General features: G+C 35.3%; 1 protein-coding gene across 17 annotated transcripts in view; it reads right to left on the reverse strand.

Annotated features, from left to right (window-relative positions):
• The window catches only part of LOC146397808 (uncharacterized), a 43,276-nt gene that overhangs the window by 14,791 nt on the left and 6,829 nt on the right, over positions 1 to 21,656 (reverse strand). For 11 of the 17 annotated variants that reach the window (XM_084989244.1, XM_084989242.1, XM_084989245.1 and 8 more), the window contains exon 2: positions 21,179 to 21,342. In XM_084989244.1, the coding sequence (XP_084845370.1) occupies positions 21,223 to 21,342 (120 nt within the window). In that variant the 3' untranslated portion in view covers positions 21,179 to 21,222. Of the gene's footprint in view, positions 1 to 15,489; positions 15,543 to 17,137; positions 17,264 to 21,178; positions 21,343 to 21,656 lie in introns of all 17 variants that reach the window. The other 6 variants (XM_084989252.1, XM_084989251.1, XM_084989250.1 and 3 more) reach the window with 2 other exon arrangements.

Genomic DNA, 21,656 nt, shown 5'->3' on the forward strand with positions numbered 1-21,656 from the left:
TTAGGGCCACATCCACTGGCATATGGAGGCTCCCAGGCTACAGATCAAATGGCAACTGTAGCTGCTGGCTTAACAATGTGAGATCCGAGCCACATCTGCCACCTGCACTACAGCTCAGGGCAATGCTGGATCCTTAACCCACTGAGCAAGGCCAGGGATAGAACCTATGTCCTCATGGATTCTGGTCAGATTCATTTTTGCTGAGCCACGATATGAACTCTGAATTTAAGAAACTTTTTAAGCACTGCTTTCCACAGTGAGTCCTAATATAGGTGATTAGTCACCCTTAAGAGGCAGCATACAGTAAAAAATACAAAATAATACATGCAAGATTTAGATATGTGATGAATGATGATACACAACTGTCTTATTACAGGAAATGAAGACGTTAAAGAGAAGTACTTAGGATCAAACAAGGAGAGCAACCATAGTTTGCTGCCCCTGTGTAACAGAATACTGCATAGAGGAGCAATTTGTCTCTACTTGCTATGTTTTATTTTTTCCCTTTGAGAATATAATACATCTTTACAGTGTATCCTATCATGAAAAATGATCTAAAGTATTATTATTTTGAATGAACATAATAAATGATTTATGAGACAATTACTCTACTTCTTCACTATAAGCAAATATATGTACATACACATTATTAGTTTTAATCACATATATATTTAAAATAAAGTGTAAGATACTGCAAAAATTCATTGTGAGCAATTGCTTCATTATGACTACTCAGTATTAGGCACTGACTTCAGAAATCACAGCTCCAATTTTAGAGTCTAACTTCCTATGAAATAAATTTGACCACCTGTTGCCATAAGTACGTCATTAAAGACTATACAAGTAACTTGCTAAATTTGCCTCTTCTAGTTTACTCTTTGAATGGCCACAGTTTTTCTTTTGCAATCCTTATTGTGTGTATCCCTCAGGATAGGCCTGATTATGCTATGGTAACAAGCAATCCTAAATGTCTCTGTGGCTAGCTCAACAAATGTTTATTATCGCAGTGGCTAACACAATTACACAGAGTGTTTGCTCACTCTGTACATCTAGTGCAGATCAACTGAGGGTTTTGCTCTTCATTGTCTTTCAGAGAATAGACAGATGGATGTTGCAGCCACTGTCTGGAATGCTGCCAATCACTGTGACAGCAGGAAAGACAGTTCATGAGGGTCGCACTCTGTCAATTAAATGCTTTGGCTCAGAAGTAGCTCATGTTACTTCTGTTCATGACTTTTTTGGCCAGAACTAGTCACATGGACTCACCTAAGGAAGCCAAGTAAAAAGGAAATCAGGAAAAAAAATCCCACCAGGTAGCCAAGGATCAGAAATAGTTGGTGAACTGCACTAATGATTTCCACACTGTACTTACAGCACCAACCTAACTGTTTTAAAGGCAACTATTATTGATTGAATAACTCATTTAAGTGTTGACCTCTTTGAAACACAACCATGACTAAAAAGTAATATAAAAGGCCACCTTTTTGGTATAGTAGAGTAAAAGAAGCCTTCTTAAGAGCCAGCTCCTGCTGGGATTCCTTGCTATGGTTTCACTGTACTTTAAAAGTCTTCTAATTGTAAGCTTGGATAAAACTACTATTTTGAGAGACTGAGTGATGTCAATTGCAAAAACACTTCAGCAAGAGTGGTTAGCTCTTGGCAAGCAATCTGCCTCACTGGGAAACAAAGGTCTGGAGAAGGGAATAACAAGTACATACTGTTACTACTATCTTAAACCAAGAATGGTCTCAACTTTAACATAGTTTCATCAAGGCCCTGCTGAAAACCCAGGCATTTTAAGGAGAGGTATCATGCCAAAATGCCTGTTGACTAGCTGTTATAGATAATATATTGCTAGTAAATTGAGAAACAAGCTGAAGTCTCAAATATAGGAAAAAATTTCTCAGCCCATTAAGAAAATGAAAGAAAGTGCTTTGGGGGATGTTTCAAAAATACAGCAATGTTTGAATCTTTGAACATTAGCCATGGGATGGGAACACTAACACAGTTTCACACAATACCTTATATTCCATTTCTCATTTTCTTTGGGATAATGAACATTTTAAAAATGGAACAGTAGTTGAGGATCAGCTATTAAAGCTTTTAGTGCATGTTGGTTTTAAAATATCCTTATCTCTGACATGCTGATTTTACAAAATAGGTCATAGGCCCCAGAAATATTAAGTTAAATAATACTTTACATAAATATTTTAAACTTTGCCATTTTAAAGTATTGGGAAGATAGAATGAGAGAAGAAGGCCTATAGCTATATAGTTTTTCTGTTTTGTTTGTTTGTTTTAGTGTTTTGTATGTATTGGGTTGCAATAATAAAGTAGTCATATAAAGAAAAGATTGCTATCTTCTGGAATACAACAGCCTAAATGATTTTTTTTTTTATGGGCATACCTATGGCATATAGAAGTTCCCAGGCCAGGAACTGAATCTGAGCTGCAGCTGAAAACTTCACCATAACTGTGCTGAGCTAGGGAAAAACCTATAACCCCCAGCCATCTGAGCCACTGCAGTTGGATTCTTAGTTCCCACTGTGCCACAGCTGGAACTCCCTTTTTATTATCAAACAAAAATGCCAACAGCTATCGTTTCTTAAATATTTTCCATGTGCCAGGCACTACTGTTATAAAAACTTTACATGCATTCACTAATTGTATTCTCACAATAATTCCCTGATGTGGGTACTATTATTTTCGTGAGCAATTCACTAATGCAAAAACATCAAGACAGTACGAGACAAGACAAAATCTCAAATTTTGGCATTGAGATTCTTTTGAGAATTTGGGTTTTGGAAACAAAGAAATTGAGTTCCAAATCTGTTTGCATTTAGTAAAAGTGGCAGTCACTTTCAACAAGTTATTGAGCATCTCTAAACATCAATTTCTTCATTTGCAAAACTGACAAGATTTGATGGGAAAAAGTAAAAGGAAGAATGGAAATCAGCCTACTTGTGCCTAAAAAACATAACCCAATAATATCGTCATCATCATCAGATATAAAGGAAAGCATCATGCATAATCTTAGGAATGTAGCAGATACTTAATAAATAGGAGTTTCCTGTCTTGTATTTCTTCAAAAGTCATAATGGGCTGAAAATAGAAAAGAATACCCTGCATGTGAAATGGAATCTAACTGGGGTGGAATCCCACAGGACTATGAGAACTGTGTCTGTGAATGACCTTGAAAAGAAAACCCAGGGACTATTTTTAATCCTATTTCTAAATTTGACTGTGTCATAGTCTCATATTAGTTCTCTTATTGCCAGGGAGTTTGGTGTTCATTTAACACACACTGGGTACATTTTTCAGTGTATCAGCTTTCAAATCCTGGCATAGAACCAGTTTCAATGACTATTCACATTTCCCACAGAGGCATGGTGGAATTTAATAAAAGATCTGTGGATTGGAGGGGGAGTAGAGTATCGGGGTATGAAAGATTGTGACGGCTCTGATATATTTTTCTCTCCGTTAAAGCAAAATCCACAAAGCACTTTAAAATTACTGAGAAAATTACAACTGAATGTTAGTACTCTTTAAATCCAAGCATCACCACTGACTATTAAAATGAATGTAAAGCTAAAATGTATTTGAGGTGCAGTGATTTAAGAAAAAGTTCTCTGGGACCAAAGGTATCTCCTGTACTGTCTGATTAAGGTAACTGTCTACAAAACAAATGGTGCATCAACACTGCAAGCACCAATCAATTTAATTGATTTGTGTGTATCATTATCCTATCTTTTATGTTTATGTTTTCAATTGTCAAAAGCAGGCTTTGCCGATTAAGAACTATATTCAATATACTGCAATCAGAGAGTTCTATCATCAGTCTATATCATACAGTGCTGACCAAGAACATTGCTCTTCAGAAATGGAAAAGTATAGCCTGAGAGATGGATCTAATGACACATTAACTCATACAAATCCAGGAGACTAATGTGGAGGTGGTACTATATTTAAAAACTAGTTTGGTTTCCAGAACTGCCAAGTAAAAGATCTAGGAGATGACTGGAAGTAAACTTAGCTCTATTATATTAGCCTAGAAAGTTGAAAGTGATGTCACAAGAAATCTGAATTAACTAAGAATCTTAGCTAATAATTGCCATTAAAATGAATTTTTCAAGGAGTTCCTGTCGTGGCTCAGTGGTTAACAAACCCAACCAGTATCCATGAGGATGCGGGTTCAATCCCTGGCCTCACTCTGTGGGTTAAGGATCAGGTGTTTCTGTGAGCTATTGAGTAGGTCACAGACCTGGCTCGGATCCCGCGTTCCTGTGGCTATGGCATAGGCTCTGATCCCTAGCCTGGGAAACCTCCATATGCCATGGGTGCATCCCTAAAAAGACAAAAAAAAAAAAAAGGAATTTTTCAAAAAAGTTAAAAGTATGTATGAACTTACTTATTTCTAATAAAAATTAGCCATACTTTACATCATTTTTGTTTAATATTCTTACTAAATTTTTTGTTACAATAAAAATATCAAACTACAAAATTTAATGACATTTGATAGCTAAATATTTAATATCTGTTGATGTTAGCAGATTTGAAATTTAAAATTTCCAGCTGTCTAAGGGATTTTAGAAGTTCTTATTTGTTATTATTTCATTGATGGATATGAGGAAAGGAGAATGTATACACCAATGTACTATGAATGAAAAGCATTTTGATTAAAAAAAAAAAAACTAAGAATTTTGTATAGGTTAGCAACTACTGATTACCAAAAGAAAATGTTTTATGTTCTAGTATGGCCAATCTTTATTTCACTGGCTAAAATAAAACAACTGAAACAGCAAATAAAGTTAAAGGCTCCACTTTCAAAAAAGGGTACTTGAGTAAAGAAGCCAATGGGGATAAGTCCCCTCTCCTCCCATTTTTCATTAAAACATTCTGGGAGATACATCTGTTAGGAACAGCTCACTTTCCCAAGGCGGAATTTAGGGGAAAACTATACACACACGGACACACACACACAAATCAATGTATCCCTACAGGGTGATCCTACTCTTTTGGAAAAGAGTTAGTAAAAGGTGAATAAACTGCAGGCAAGCAGCAGATCCAAGGTACAAAAATCAAGACCAGCAAAGCAATTGCCAGCCACATGCACCATGGGGTAGAGGATGGTACCTTGAGAGTATCATGCATTAGAACCAATTATGAAATATCAGGGATAATAGACAGGGGACACCATCACTGTCTTCCTAATGACCAGCACCCTTAAGTCCCTTTTGAAAGCTTATGCTCAGTGTTAATTTCACGTGGTTGGCAAGAAGAACAAGCTGTTTTCCACTTATCTCAATTCCTCTGACTTACTCTGGAGCTTTCTGCAACATGTAAAAACAAACATTTTTAAAATCTTGCTTTTTTTTTTTTTCCCCCCAGGAAGAATGTATACAAACAATCAAGAGTCCACTGGGGTAAACCTTTGTCAGTTGCAGCCATACTTTACTGAAAGTAACTTTTGGTAGTTAGTGACTTGTAAAATAATATACTGCCTTGTAAGGAACGTTGGTGGAAAGGCAAAATAGAGGTTTCTTTGTGGTTAGTTCTTGTGTGCGTGTGTGTGTGTGCATGCGCGCGCACACACGCACGTGCTCATGCTCTAAGGGATTAGTTTTATTATTTAACATAAAGCTTTTCTTCCTTCCTCTGCAATTCTTGAGCACCACTGAGCATATTTTGATTTTTTGGGTGCCACAGTTTGATAGCCTTCTTTCTTTAGGTACAATTTCCTGACATACACTGCTTGACAGAAAAAAAGATTCCACGCAAGAATTTACTGAGAAGACATTCATATGCGGCATGTGTTAGATTTTTCAGTTTCCTTTGGCATTTTCCATCTCAACTAATTATGTTATCACTCAATGTAAACTTTAAAGAGAAAGTTCTAAGTAAGAAAAAAAAAAACACAAAAAACCTTGAAGTCCTGCTGCCTAACTTTAGAGATACTCCTGTCATCTTTAAATAGAAGAAAATTATATTGGTGCTTTTACATATCTGCATATTGTGTACTTCTCTCTCTGCTGCTCTCCACCTCCATCCATCACCCTCCATCTTTCTATATCTATTTGTCTAAGGACTTCTTTCTCTAGAATGCAGGTCTTTACTGAGTTTATAAGCCTTTTCTGCGCTGTTGCTAGCTGTTGAGGTTTTGACACATTATAACTCTCTATCAACTGTGTCTCTTACAGATCTTTCTCATTCTCTTTCTTAAACTATAAAGTATGCATAAATTCTGCCAAATATAAAAATAAATGGTCAGTTGTGACATGAGTTGAAAATATGACAATGAACATATACTACTAGCATATATTTACAAGCAAACACCGGGGCGCCTTAGTATCCACAAGGGGATTAGTTCCGGGACTGCCACCTCCTCACCCCGGCATGCTGATAGCAAAATCCACAGACTCTCAAGTCCCTTATGTAAAATGGTGTACTAGAATTAGCCCCTATACCATGGGTTCTACATCAGCAGATTTAGCCAAGTGCAGATCAAAAAATCAAAAATTGAAAATCGATGGGAGGTTGGTTCACTCTGTGGATGAGAAATCAGCAGATACAAAAGGCCCACTGTAACAGTATTTCATCATCCATTCTGATCAACTGCACTTTAATCAATCAGTCATGATTATAAGGCACGTCACTATATGCATCACTAATAAAGAAAATATATTTAAATCTGGCACATCATCAATTGTAAGATGCACCTCCATTTCACTGATGAAAGTTACAGATGGAGAAGGGCACCAGCAAATTGATGAAAATACTGAATGTATGTACACTGATGCGCCCATTCACTTTGTACTTCTGGTGTCAACTATCAAGCGCATTATATTTTACTTATCTGATTTCTTTAACTGTTCTTTTTTTCAAATCAAATTTATGTGCAACTAATCGTGCTGATTTGGCCTTGATTTTAGGATGCAATTTAAAGCCTGTGCTTGAGTTCTCTCTATGTCATGGAACTTGGCACCATTTATTCCTGCAGAGTTAATATCATTTATTCTGCCTTTAGTTGGCCTGTGACAAAGATCCCAGAGAAAGCTGGCACAGGAATCTAGTACCTGGGAACCACTCTGTTACCCCAGATTAAAAGATTAACTCTATGTCTACTGACAGATGATCAGATTAGGAAGATGTGTTATATATACACAATGGAATACTACTCAGCCATACAAAAGAACTAAAGAATGCCATTTGCAGCAACATGGATGAACTAGACTCTCACACTGAGTGAAGTCAGTCAGAAAGAGAAAGAGAAATATCATATGATATCACTTATATCTGGAATCTAACATACAGCACAAAGGAAACTTTCCACGGAAAAGCAAATCAGGGACTTGGAAAAGAGACTTGTGGTTGCCGGGGGTGGGATGGATGGGGTGCTTGGGGTTAATAGATGTAGACTATTGCCTTTGGAATGGATTAGCAATGAGATCCTGCTGTGTAGCACTGGGAACTATGTCTAGTCACTTATGATGGAGCATGATAATGTGAGAAAAAAGAATTTACACATATATGTGTAACTGGGTCACAATGCTGTACAGTAGAAAAATGACAGAACTCTGTAAACCAGTTATAATGGGAAAAATAAAAATAATTATAAAAATAAAATAAAAATAAAAGAATTACTCAAAAATACATATCAATTTTAAAATAATTTGAGCTAAGTTCTACAAATTTGTGAGGGAGTAAAAGTTAGTCTTTAGTATCATCCTTCTTTCTGATAGATAATTTCCTTACTTAGTATTCCAAAACATAAAGGTCAGAGGGTGCCTTATTATTCTGGATAAAGCTCATAGCTACTAATAGCTGTGTATTCTTTCTCTGATATCCTCAGGGATAGCAGTTTAGCAATTAGTAAATCTGATAATATAATACTTCCAACTGGACAAAAAGGAAAATGGGATTCTGCCCCCAGGAAAAAAAAAATGACATGCTTTAACATTGACCTTTTGGAAAGCAATTAATTTTTTATCCTATAATTAGGGACTTTGAGTGAGTTAGGTAGAGACAGGACAGTTTTAGAGCAAATAGCACGGAAGAAAATGACAGATCACCACGTAACATATTTGAGGGAAGGTGGACCTTCTATCCATAGTGTATAGCTAGAACTTGAAGCCATTAATGCCATAGCCTAAATTTAAGAATGCATTTGTTTCATCTCAAGGAAAAGTATAAAATAGTCACACTATAGATCCTGGGGGCAGGGGAAAGCCATTCATTTACTCATTCATTTAATATTTTTTAGCATTTCTTATCAGCCTGGCCTTGGCTGAGTAGTAAGGACATAACAATAACATAGATTTGGTTTTCGTCCTCATGAAGTTTACAATATGGCAGAGAGTATAGGCATTAAATAAGTAATTTTATGTATAACAGTTATTGTAGAAGAGCGAGGCAGAATGTCATGGGATCCAATCTAGTCTTTGGCAACCTACTGTAGGGTCAATGAGATGACATCTAATTTGAGACTCAAAGATGGGTGCATATTAATTTGGCAAAAGTAGGGAATGGCACAGGACTTGAAGCCTCAGGGAAAAGTCAGGCTTTTCAGATGCCAGAGAGGTAATAATATACCACTAAAGCTAAAAGAAACTAACTGTGAATAAAATACAGGAAGGTAGTATGTAAGAGATGAGATTGAAATGATACGTGGGGATCATCCATATTGTAGGAAGCCCTGTAAGCCATTTAAGAAGCTTGGATTTTATTCTAAAAGAAACAGGAATATGTTAAAGGGTCTTAAGCAAGAATTAAACCATTTTAGGAGTTTCCAATTTGGCTCAGCAGAAATGAATCTGACTAGTAATCATGAAGATGCAGGTTCAATCCCTGGCCTCGCTCAGTGGCTTAAGGATCTGGCGTTGCTGTGAGCTGGGGTGTAGGTCACAGATACGGCTTGGGTCTGGCACTGTTGTGGCTGTGGTATAGGCCAGAGCCTACAGCTCCAATTTGACCCCTAGCCTGGGAACCTCCATGTGCCATGGGTGGGACCCTAAAAAAAAGACAAAAAAAAAATTTCATACTTTTATTTTTTACTTTTTTAATGCTCTAGCTGAGAGTAAAGAATAAAGAAGAAATCAACTGAAGGCAAGAGACCACTGAGAAAGCTATTGGAGTAGACCAATGGGACCATGGTGCTGGGAATTAGAGAGGGGTGGTTGGTGCCCATAGGAAAACTGGGGAAAAGTGAATAAATAGGACAGAAATTTGAACGCGGATTTTTAAGATTTATATGCTAAATGAAGAAAAAGAAGCAATTGAGGATGACGGCATGAATGCCAATTTTCTCTCTTGACCAACTGTGTAGGTAATGATTCCATTTCTGAAAAAAAAATAAAGAAAGAAACTACAGGGAAAAAAATGGGAAGAAATTCCAGAGGAATTACTTAATTTATAAATATTAAATCAACTTTGCATTCTTTAAATAAGCCCTACTTGCTCATGATATAAATCTTTTTTATTATTGAAATTTATTTGCTAATTTTCTAAAAATTACCAATTTTATTAATCTTTTCAATGAATTTGGTTTGGGTTTCTTTGGTTTTCTCTATTAACTATGTTTTCTATTTCATTGACTTCCATTGCAATCTTTTCATTTCTTCTACTTTGGTTTATTTACCTCTCCTTTTTCCAATTTGGAGGCTGCAGTCACTGATTTGAGAACTTTCTTCTTTTCTAATACAGATTTTAAGTGATATAAATTTTCCCCTAACTACTGCTTTAGTGGCACACTACAAAATTTCTATCACATATTTTTATTTTGATTTAGGCTCAAATATTTCTAATTTGATTTTGATTTCTTTTTTAATCAATTTGTTATTTAGAAGTATGTTATTTATCACCAATTATTTTTGGACTTTCTGTATATATTTCTCTTATGGTTTTATCATTTAATTCCAATGTGGTTAGAAAGCATGTCCTTTATAACTTAATCTATTTAAAATTATTGAGACATTTTATTGTCTACATATATAGATGTAAGATAGATTATGTATAAATCTTATTTAGCTTTTCTTTCTTGGTAAATGCACTGAGTGTGCATTCTACTATATTTGGATGGAGTGCTATAGCAGTGTCCATTAAGTTGATAATATGTTGACAATGTTCAAATATTCTGTATTGTTATTGATCTTCTATTTATTTTATCATATACTGAGAGAAAGGTATGAAATTTCCAACTATTCTGTTAGAGTGGATTTGTCTATTTCTTCTTGAAATTCTATCAGTTTTTGCTTTATGTGTGTTGAAAAATCTATTACTGGATGTACAAATCTTTAGGATGACTATGTCTTTTGATAAATAGATCTCTTTATCATTATGAAATGAACTTCTTTATCCCTGGTGATATTATTTGCCTTCAAATCTACTTTGTCAGATATTAGTATGGTTGGTCAAGTTTCCTTTTGAAAAAAATGTTAGCATAGCATCTCTTTTGTATATTTATATTTAAAGTGAAATTATTACAAGCAGCACTGAGCTGAGTCTTCTTGTTTTATCTAATCTGACAATCCCTTTTGAACTACAATGTCTGGACCTATAATATTTAATATGATTATGGATATCGTTAGGTTTAAATCTAACGTCTCATTTATTTTCTTCTTGTCCCTTTTGTTCTTTGTTCAGCTTCTCTCCTTTTCATGCCCACTTTTGAACTGAGTATTTTTTTAAGTCATCCCATTTCATCTCCTTTGTTGCATTATTAGTTATACCTCTTTGCTTTGTTATTTTACAGATTGTATTAATGGGTTTTTGTTGTTGTTGTTTTTTGTGCTCATCTTTAGTTTAGCAGTTTCTGCCTTCAAGTAATTTTATATTATTATATGTAAGTTGAAGATAGTTTACTGCTGTTTTTACTTCTTAGACTTTATACTATTTTTAATTCATTTTACTTACAAATGTTGTAAAACACACATTTTAACTATTTTGTTTAAATAGTCTTTTGAGGAAAGACTTCTGAAGAAATATTTAATTATTTAAAAAATTCTTTTTTTTTACACATGTAGTTATTTTTCCTGATGGTCTTCATTCCTTTAGATGTGTATTTTCATCTGGCATCATTTTTCATCTGCCTGACAAATTTTAAATTTCTCATAGTATAAGTCTTCTCAAAATGAATTCTTTCATCTTTTGTATATCTGAACTATCTTTTTTATTGCTTTCATTTTTGGATATCTTCACTGAATATTAAACTCTAGGTTGTCAATCTTTTCTTTCACATCTTTAAAGATATGACTCTACTTTTTGAGTTTTTTCCAATGAGAAATTTGCTGTCTTCCTTATTTTTGTCTGTACACAATATGTCTTTTTTCCTGTAACAGCTTTAAAGATTTTTCCCTTTATGACTGGTTTAAAGCAATCTCATTATGAAGTGTTTTGGTGTACTTTTCTTCACATTTTTTTGTGCTTAAGGCTCATAGAGCTTATTAGAATGTGGGTGTTCACTTTTCATGAAATTTGGAAAATTTTGGACACTATTTCTTCAAATTGTTTTGTGTGCTTCCTCTCTTTTCACTACTTCAGGAGTCTAATTACACAAATTTTAAAAAGTTGATTGAAATTGTTCCACAGCTCACTGGTGTTCTTTGCATTCTTTTTTAAAATTACTTTTTTCCATTTTAAATTTTGCAATATTTATATTGCTATTTATTCCATAAGGTATTTGTCCTTAAATTTTCATTTCAGACATAACAGTTTTCATCTCTGGAAGTTTGATGTGGTCACATTTTCAATACTTCTACTTAACTTTTTGACATATGTACTCTAAGTAAAATAGCTGTGTTCCTTGGGTCTGCTAATTCTAACACCTGTGTTAATTTTAAATCAATTTTGATTGATTATGCTGTCAATTTTAAATCAATTTTGATTGATTATTCTCTTCCATATGGGTCGTGTCTGCAAATCTCTGATTGGATGCCAGAATTTGTAAATTTCATGTGTTGAATAGATGTTTTCTTATTCCTATAAATATTCTTAAGCTTCCTTCACATATGCAGTTAAGTCACTTGAAACAGATCCTTGGTCTTGTTTCTAAAATCCTTGGTCTTGCTTTTAGTTGTCTCCAGAAGAGTATCCTGCATAGAGTATCCTTCAGGAAGGCCAAGGCAAGGCCTTCCTGAATACTCAATCCAATGCTACAAGAATTATGAGTTTTTCTACTCTGGCTGAAGGGATTCAGCATTTTTTTCCTGGCCTTATTGAATGTTAAGCACGGTTCTCTAATTCTTTTGAATACCTCTTTCACAGCCTCTGGCAGTTTCCTGAAATGAAAGCATTGATCAGTACACTGTGGAATACTCAGCTGGGACGATGTGCGTGTTTCTAGGTTATTTCTCTGTGTGGTTCTTTCTTTTCTGGTATTGTCTTATAAACTCTGGCCTGCTTTTCCTCTGGACCTCAGCTTCCACTTCTTCAAGACAGGTTTTCCCTGTGTCTCTCATCCTTGAACTGTGACTTGGAAATTCTCTCATGGCAATAAGCTAGGACATATACAGGGCTCCCCTCATTTTTTTTTCCATCTCTCAGGGATCACCTTCTTTGGTTGCCTGATGCCCAACACCTTGACTTGATATTTTTGTTGCTATTGTTTCACTCAGGATGGAAATCTAATCCTTGTTACTCCATCTGACCTGAAGCTGAAGCCCCAGTTGATCTTAACAAAGGAGATGGGTAATAGGAAGATTAAGAAACTCTATGCATAGTTCTTCTGCAGAAAATTCAGCTCAAGGTAAAATATTGAGTCAAAGTTTCTTTTTCCATGCACATACATATGTATATCTTTTTAATTTAAACTACATTTCCCCAACTCTGGAGAAATATCAAGTTTAATGAGCAAGAAATTTTATTCCAAACACTGTTCACTAAAAAAAAAAAAAAAGAGAAAAAGAAAAAACAAACCTAGATACTGCAATAGTACCTGTCATTTAATAAGTAGTGATAACTTCACAGAAATGTGTACCTCATATCCCATTTCTACAATCCTTTTATATTGGAGCTATTCTTAGATCTTTAAAATTTTTCTGACCTCATCCTACTAAGGAAAATTTTCAATATTTCTCCATCAAACAGCTTTTTAGATCAAGTATTTTAGACTCAAAAGTATAGTATATTTGGGGTCAGATAAAATGATAAATCCTCTCAGGAAATTATTTACTATGGTTGGCCTAGGGAATGTCACTTTCACAAAAAAAAATAGTTGATCTCAATATGAGAAAAATAAATCCTTAACATCTAGGTCATTTATGCACGCTTTTCTCTATTTATTAAAATTCTGTGCTTTAAACTTTTTGGTACATTACCTAAAGAAAGTCACTTCTTTTCACTGAAAATCAAGTTATCGGCAAAGTACAAAATGCTAATTAAAAATTTCTAGTTCAGTGCCAGGCACACATTGTTCTTTTAATGAATCAGATTATCTCAACTTTGTAAGGATTAATTAGGTACTTGTAGCAGTTCCTTTAAATTTCTCAGAACACTATGCCACCAGATAACTGACAGCCTTGTAAACTCAAAGAGTTAATATAAGCTTAGAAAATCCATTTCACTTAATTCCATTAGAAGAGTCAGAAATTTTTGATTAACTATGATATTATTAAAATATTAGCTTATATTTTCATTTAACATAAGGTTTGTATAAGCACTAAACACTATTGAGAATAAAGGGAAAATGAATATTGCAATATTTTTTCTTTTAGAAAAAATAAAATATTTTTAATTTTAAAAATAGTTTTTTAAGCCTGCATGTAGAAAAATAGTCTTTGGAACCTGTATGTATTTTCTCTCCAAAATCAACAAATATTAATATTTTATCATAGTTGACATTCTAAATATAAAAACAATTATTTTTGAATATTCTCAGATTTATAGAAAAGTTGAAAAGATAGCACAAGAGTTCCCATGTAACTTTCATCCAGCTTCCTCTAATGCTAACATATAAGGGCATTATATAAGAAACTAACATTGGTATAATACTATTAACCAAACTGGAGTTTTTTATTAAGATTTCATCTTTTTTGTTCCAGAATCCATTCCAGGACACCACTCTGCATTTAATCATCATGTATCCTTCAACTGGTGATAGTTTCCCATTTTTTGTTCTTCATGATCTCGATAATTTTTAAGAATACTTGGTCAGGTATTTTGCAGAGCATCCTTTGATTTGGTTTCATCTGATATTTTTTTCCATGATTAGGAATTCTTGGTGGATTTTGGAAAAGACTCAGAGGTAAAGTGTGCTTCTTATCACATCATCTCAAAGGATACATCATATCAACATGTTGTCACTGGTGGTGATAATTTTGATTACTTGGTTAAGATGGAATCTGACAGGTTTCTTCACTATAAAGTTCCTGTTTTCCGTTTTCCTACTTTTCATATTCTTTTATTTGAAAGTGAGTAACTAAGTCCAGCTCACATTCCAGTGGAGGAAAATTAAGCACCTAAAGGGGGGAGGCTCCACCTAAATCATTTGGAAATTTTCTGAAGGAAGATTTTTCCTTTTTCCCCGTTTTACACATTTGTTTAATTAATTGTGTATATTTGAGTGTACTTGCTGACATTTACTTTGCTCTTTGGGGTTATAAATACTACTACTACTAAAGGTCCAATACTACTCTTATTTATTTTGCTAGTCAAATGATTCCTACATTGACCATTATTAAGGACTCTTTCTGGTTGGCTCCTATGGTCCTTTTGGTGTGCACCCCAACATTCTTAAAAAAAAACGAACGAACAAAAAAAAAAAAAACCCATCTTACTTTCTGGCACCATAAAATGCTCCAGGTTCATCTTGAATTTTCCCTCCTGCTCCTTGAATCAGCATTTCTTCAAGGAGCCCTGGTTCTTTGTATTGGGAAATAGTTTTTAGAAACTAAGACATGTGTGCTGGCTATGCTTGTTGTTACTGGGTGTCACTGCTTTCCTATCCTCTCAGCAGACAGAGCTAGAAATATATGTATTATATAAACCACTATATACACCTTCTTTGATATTTCTCCCTCTGTGTGTGTGTCTGAGTTCATATCCCTATCTCTGACTTGTACCACAGAGTATCTTTTCCTTATTGCTTATTTATAACTTCAGTCTCTGACAGCCAGAAATATGGCTACAATTACCTACAATTTATTTACTTAATTTTTAAATTGTGATACATGCAGAGTAACCTAGCATAACTGCAGAATTCCTAGCCCATACCTCTGTGAAAAATAAATTTACCAACTAGAGTACAATATTTACATACAGTTTTTTTTTCTTTTTAGTCTTATAGTGTACAATCAAAATGATATTTTCTGAAGCTAATTTAGGTCAGCTTCTTTTTGTCTCCAATAACTTAGTTTTAAAGCAAACCTTCTTGAAACCTGCCCCCCACCACAATTATATGGAATGTAGCAAAAGTTCATTTTGAAGATGGTTGTCATTAATTTAGACAAGAGCAGTATTCTAAATCATTATACTCTATTATAGTTAAAACTCACCCACCTCAATATTATCAGAGCTCTTTGTCCTTTGAGTGAGGCAATTAGAGAATCCTTCTGTTGGGGTGAAGGGAGAGTTGGGAAGGTTACTCACTATTTCTTTTATTAGATATAATCATAATAGCTCAACTCTGCCTCCTCTCCCTAAATTAACTGAGTTGCTTTAGGTAGGTCAGTACATTCCAGTTATGGTCTTGGTATTATCATACTTTATTTTTATTTATTTATTTATTTTGCTTTTTGGGGCCATACCTGTGGCATATGGAAGTTCCCAGGCTAGGGGTCTAGTCAGAGTTACAGCTGCTGGCCTACGTCACAGCCACAGCAACACAGGATCCAAGCCACACCTGCAACCTACACCGCAGCTCACGGCAATGCTGGATCCTTAACCCACTGAGTGAGGCCAGGGATCAAACCTGCATCCTCATGGATCCTAGTCAGGTTCATTAACTGCTGAACCACGAAGAGAACTCCTAGGTATTATCATACTTTAATGCCTTATGTTCCCAGTGATATACTTTACTATATCTATACTATAGAAGATGAAACTAAAGTTTGAAAGTGACTTGTCTAAAGTCATATGGCTTATAAATGACAAAGCTTGAGACTAGAATTCAGGTATGTTCGAAGTCCAAAAGATGAAAAATTATTATGCTCAGGTAAAAATTTCATATCCTACAGCAGATACAGTATGACTAGGATTATAGTTAAATAAAGCACCCAGATTATTTTGCTTTAGTAAATGGGCATTTTATAGTCTTTTTGAGCCATCTTTTGCCTGTTTCTTTATTGTCAGTGGGCTCAACCTATGTTGTTCCAAAGACATTTCTACCTAAAGAATATGTAACAGGGTATTATCCTAGTCAACCTCCCCACACTTTACAATTTGTTTTTCAAAAACTTGGCATGGCCATCTTATGATGCAATTTGAGAGGATCAGCACCTCTGACAACAAGGCCCTAACTTAATAATTTAGCTTTGACCTGGAACATCTAAAACATACATTGATCCAAGGACAAATTGCTTCCTGGTTAGAAGATTCATTTAGAAAACCTCAAATCAGTGTCAGTGTCCACCAGAACTCAGGTCAGGTTTCATTGACATAATAACACATTATTTTTTTCCGGAGGGTGTGCTAGCAATCTTCAAGGTCTTAACACCTTCTTACTTTTGTATGAATCTAGATTATTATAGAGAATTTTATAGGACACATCACTCTCCTTTGCTGTTGTTTTGATTTGAAGAAAAATAAACGCTAGTATTTGTTGAGTGATTCGTATATGCTATGTTCTAAATACCTTATGTGATTTGAGCTACTCTCAATATGAAAGCAGGTACTGTTATCATTCCCTTTATAAAAACTAAGGCACAAAGATGGAGTTCTCTTTATGGCTCAGTGGGTTAAGAACCCTACACAATGTCTGTAAGGATGAGGATTCAATCCCTGGCCTCGCTCAGTGGGTTAGGATCTGGCATTGTGGCAAGCTGCAGATACAGCTTGGATCTTGCTGTGGCTGTGGTGTAGACCAGCAGCTGCTCGCTCGGATTTGACTCCTAGCCTGGGAACTTCCATAAGCCACAGGTGCAGCCTTAAAAAGACCAAAAAAAAAAAAAAAAAAAAAAAAAAGAGAGAGAGAGAGAGATTAACTCACCATGGTCATACAGCAAGTGAGCTCCAGATTGAGACCTACACCCAGGTAGCCTGGTTCCAAAGTCTGTGTCCAATGCAATAATATCATAGTGATGTCCACAGTAGTATGATATTACTTGGGAAAGGCCTTTGAAATTAGATTCCAAGTACATTATTCAAAATGTCACTCAATACCTATTTTTTTTTTTTTTTTTTTTTTTTTTTTTGGTCTTTTTGCCTTTTCTAGGGCCGCTCCCGCGGCATATGGAGATTCCTAGGCTAATCGGAGCTGCAGCTGCTAGCCTACGCCAGAGCCACAGCAACAAGGGATCCGAGCCGTGTCTACACCATACACCATAGCTCATGGCAACACCGGATCCTTAACCCACTGAACAAGGCCAGGGATGGAACCCGCAACCTCATGGTTTCTAGTTGGATTCTGTTAACCACTGCGCCACAAAGGGAATTCCCTCAATACCTATCATTTATAGAGCCCTTTCTAAATAGAAAAAATAATTCAAATTTTATAGAATTATAGATACCTAATATCTTTCCTTCTTTGCTTTTGCTACTAGGAACCTAAGAAGTAAGGTCTGCAGTTATATGTCATGGACTTTCTGATTTGTTGTTTTTTCTTTTGTCAAGTATTATTTCACTTATCAGAAGTATTTTTATTAGATACCTCAAAACCCTTTTGTTGAATAGGTGATATTGGCATATATATGATAATTAATGTCCTAAAGCAATTCCTCTGCGATTGGAAGCTATAATTTGCAGCTTTTAATCTGGAATAATTGAGAATTCATTTTTAAAAGACTGAATGGACCTATTAATATCCTAAGGCTGTCAAAACAAATTAGCAAAGACTGACTGCGTTAAGACAACAGAAATGTATTCTCTCACAGTTCTGAAGGTCAGAAGTCTGGATGCATGGTGTTGGCAAGATCACATTTCCTCTGAATGCTCTGTGAAGAACCCATTCTTTGCCTTTTCCAGCTTCTGGGCCTGTTGCCATTCCTTGACCTGTAGCTGTGTCACTGGAATCTCTGCCTTCACAGTCACATTGTCTTCTCTTCTCTGTGACCATTCCCCTCCAGGTCTATTCTAAGGACACTCTCATTGGATTTAGGAGCCATCCAGATCATTCAGGATGATCTCCTCATTTCAAGATCTTTAATCTAATTACATCTGCAAAGACCTTCTCTAAGTAAGGTAACATTTACAGGTTCTAAGGATTTGGACATGGACATATTTTTGGGGGGACCGCCATTCAAGCTATTATACTAGGTGATGGGAATGGGATGTGTCTTCCTATAAGCATATTGCAAAATGCTTTAAACCATGGGCTTTGTGACCCCCCACTACCCCTATTTCCTGGCTCTCTGCTTTGTTCTGGAGTGGCCAGAGACCTGCATTTCATTTAGGTAAAGTTGATACACACATCATTTTAAATTTTGTTTGCCTAATTTTTAAGTCTTTAAAAAAATTACATGTATCCTTCATATTCTGAGAGGCAGTATAAAATAGTTTTCCTAGACTGTAGAAAGTAGTGTGTTATTATTATTAGCTATTATTCTGAAGAACTGTAATCTTTTCAGAATAACTCCATTACAATAAGCTTAGCTACTTGACTCTTAGGAGATTTTGCATCTTAAAAGTTTGCAAAACTTTCAAATAAGAAACAACTGAGAAGTACTGAAAATTTCAGATATAAAAATTACTAGAGATAACATAAGGCATAAAGGACACTTATAAGTTTGAGTGAAATAAAAATTACATTTTGCATGGGTAGGTCTGAGGCTAAGGGAAATTACTTACATTCTAATGGAGAGCACCAGATGCTCAGAGGATTTATCACAAAAGTTAGAGCTTTTCACCTTTAGGTGACTGGTTCTCATAAAATTTAAGACAAAAGTAATTGAAGAGTAATCATCCGTAAACAATTAAGAGTCATCTCTGGAAAAGTCATTTGCCTCACTCTGGTTTCCAGGTGGTAACAATCCCTGTTATATTGAACACTCACCACTTGGCCATCTAAGTAGAGAGGTTAGAGGGTGAAGACAAAATGAACTTCTCTTCCTCCAAGAACCCCTGAGAGGCTAGGTAAGTGGTAAAGGGCACATGTGGCTTGCTACTGCCTCTGCTGAATTTAATCCAGAAATAAGTGGATGTTAGTTTAGAGACTGGGACACCAACTCTTGCCAGCCATTAGATCCGCCTTTTCAATGCAGTCTTACTTACAGTCTTATGCAAGATAATTTTAAACTACCTTTATGAGATATAATTTACAGACCATAAAATTCACCTGCTTTAAATGCATAAATCAATGATTTTTTTAAGCATTTATAGAATTCTGTAACCATTGCTTTATCAAGTTTTAGAATGTTTCAATGGAAAAATCTGAAGGAACATACATCTAGTTAAATTCCATTACTTCAAGAAGATAATACCTATGGTACTGGTGGGGGGGGGAGAGCAAGAGGAAGGACAACAAATAATGGGATTTTAAAATTTGATTAAATTTTAAAATATAGTATTAATAAAACTGTGTACTATTTGAGCTGTCATTAATTGTTTAAATTTTTATTTATGAACTGTCTAATATTCTTAATATTTTAATGGATCATATCAACATTCTTTATACTATCTTAGTGCTTTACTATATAATGTCTTAAAAATAGTAGGCATTTAAGTATTTAACTTGTAAAATAAATAAATTACCCATCCTCATGTTTCTTCCACATTTACATATTCCATATTCAGAATTACTGAATAAGTTAAATATTAATATGGAGAAATATGAATGGGTATTGTGGATATAGGGATGAAAAAGTCACAGCTTCCCTCCTAAAATTATTATCTATTAATAGTAATAATGATAATAGCTAACACATGTAGTGCTTACTATATGATAGGCACTATCCTAAGAACTCATGAAATGATTCAATATTCTTAGTTTCTCTTCACCACACTTTGCAGTTAAGAAAACAAAGGCATAGGGAGGCAAAGTAATCCATCAAGGTCTACATGGAGGAGCTCTGATGAGAACTCAGGCAGTGTAGAGCCAGTCACTGCTCCTATCTAACCATAAACAACTTTCCTTTTGCTAACCATTTTTCTTATCCTTGCATTAACAAAGATCTTTTAATTCCTTTATTGTTTTAAACACCCTCACTAACTGAATTCCCTGGCTAAGTATTTGTGTGACTTGGTTACCAGCACAAGTTTCTCAGCCCTACTGACCTTCTGCTATACTGACCCCAGTATACATCTCTAACTCTAGCTTCATTCAAATACTTACTTTTTTGAGTTCAAATACCCAGCCTATCAATATTGAAGAAAAACTAATGCTTGGGCCACATGGCACTATTTCTGGTATTTGATGTCCAGCCTCAGCTGTGATCTCATCATTATTCAGGATTCTTCTTGTCCTTGGCTTGCTTTCTTTCTCATATCTCACAGAGGCTAAACATCTCTGTTTATTACCTCAAATCCTGTCACAACTTTCTATCCATTTCTTCCACAATAGATGAGAAAAATAATGATCAGCAGATCCAAATCTTCAGAGAATAAATAGGACAAGAACAAAAAACTGTCCAGGAGTTCCCATTGTGGCGCAGTGGTTAACGAATCCGACTAGGAACCATGAGGTTGCGGGTTCGATCCCTGCCCTTGCTCAGTGGGTTGATGATCCGGCGTTGCCGTGAGCTGTGGTGTAGGTTGCAGAATCGGCTCGGATCCCGCGTTGCTGTGGCTCTGGCATAGGCTGGCAGCTACAGCTCCAATTAGATCCCTGGCCTGGGAACCTCCATATGCCACAGGAGCAGCCCAAGAAATGGCAAAAAGACAACAACAACAACAACAACAACAACAAAAACTGTCCATAGGGTTAAACAAGTAGATGGTTTTGGGCATTCTGTAAAGAGATGTTTCAATATTGTAGAAACATAAGCGAGCCCAGGGTGTGTTGAAAAGTAAATGAGATAGTCTTTCAATTACTTGGCAATGAAGAAAAAACATTATGGTCAAAGGAAAGAGAACTGAAGGCAGGGCTGCCACTCACCTTTGTGAATTAGAAAGAAGTGCCTTCTGTTGGTAAGCACGCTCCTAAAGATTCATAGTTTGAGGAGGGAGAGGCACCTTTGTGCAAAGGAAGGGGTTCTTCTTCCTCAGGGCAAATGCCTTCATTTGTCCTCTTGATTGTGCATACCTTATATAGTGCACGTCCTGTAAAATTGCAATAACCTTGATGAGCATTTTTGTTCTTACAGTTAATGTTTTTTTGTTATTTTTTCTTTTTTTTTAGTTATATTTTTGTCATTATTGTTCTTACAGTTTGGGGGTTTTGCTTTTGTTTTTTCTTTTTTGTTTTGTTTTGTTTTGTTCTGTTTTGTTATATGGTATTCCCCAGAAGCAGTCTGGATGTAGGAATGGAGAAGACAAATTCATTGATTCTAGGTTGAGGTTTTGCCATGTAAGTATGGTAAAACCAATCACAAGGGGACAAAATAGTTAATAACACTGGCAAGTTTCAGGGTAGT

Source organism: Sus scrofa, chromosome 13, assembly GCF_054392235.1.
Source record: "Sus scrofa isolate SSC_HxYL_T2T_F1_AM1 chromosome 13, Sscrofa_HxYL_maternal_Yorkshire_Landrace_v2.0, whole genome shotgun sequence".
NCBI lineage: Eukaryota > Metazoa > Chordata > Mammalia > Artiodactyla > Suidae > Sus > Sus scrofa.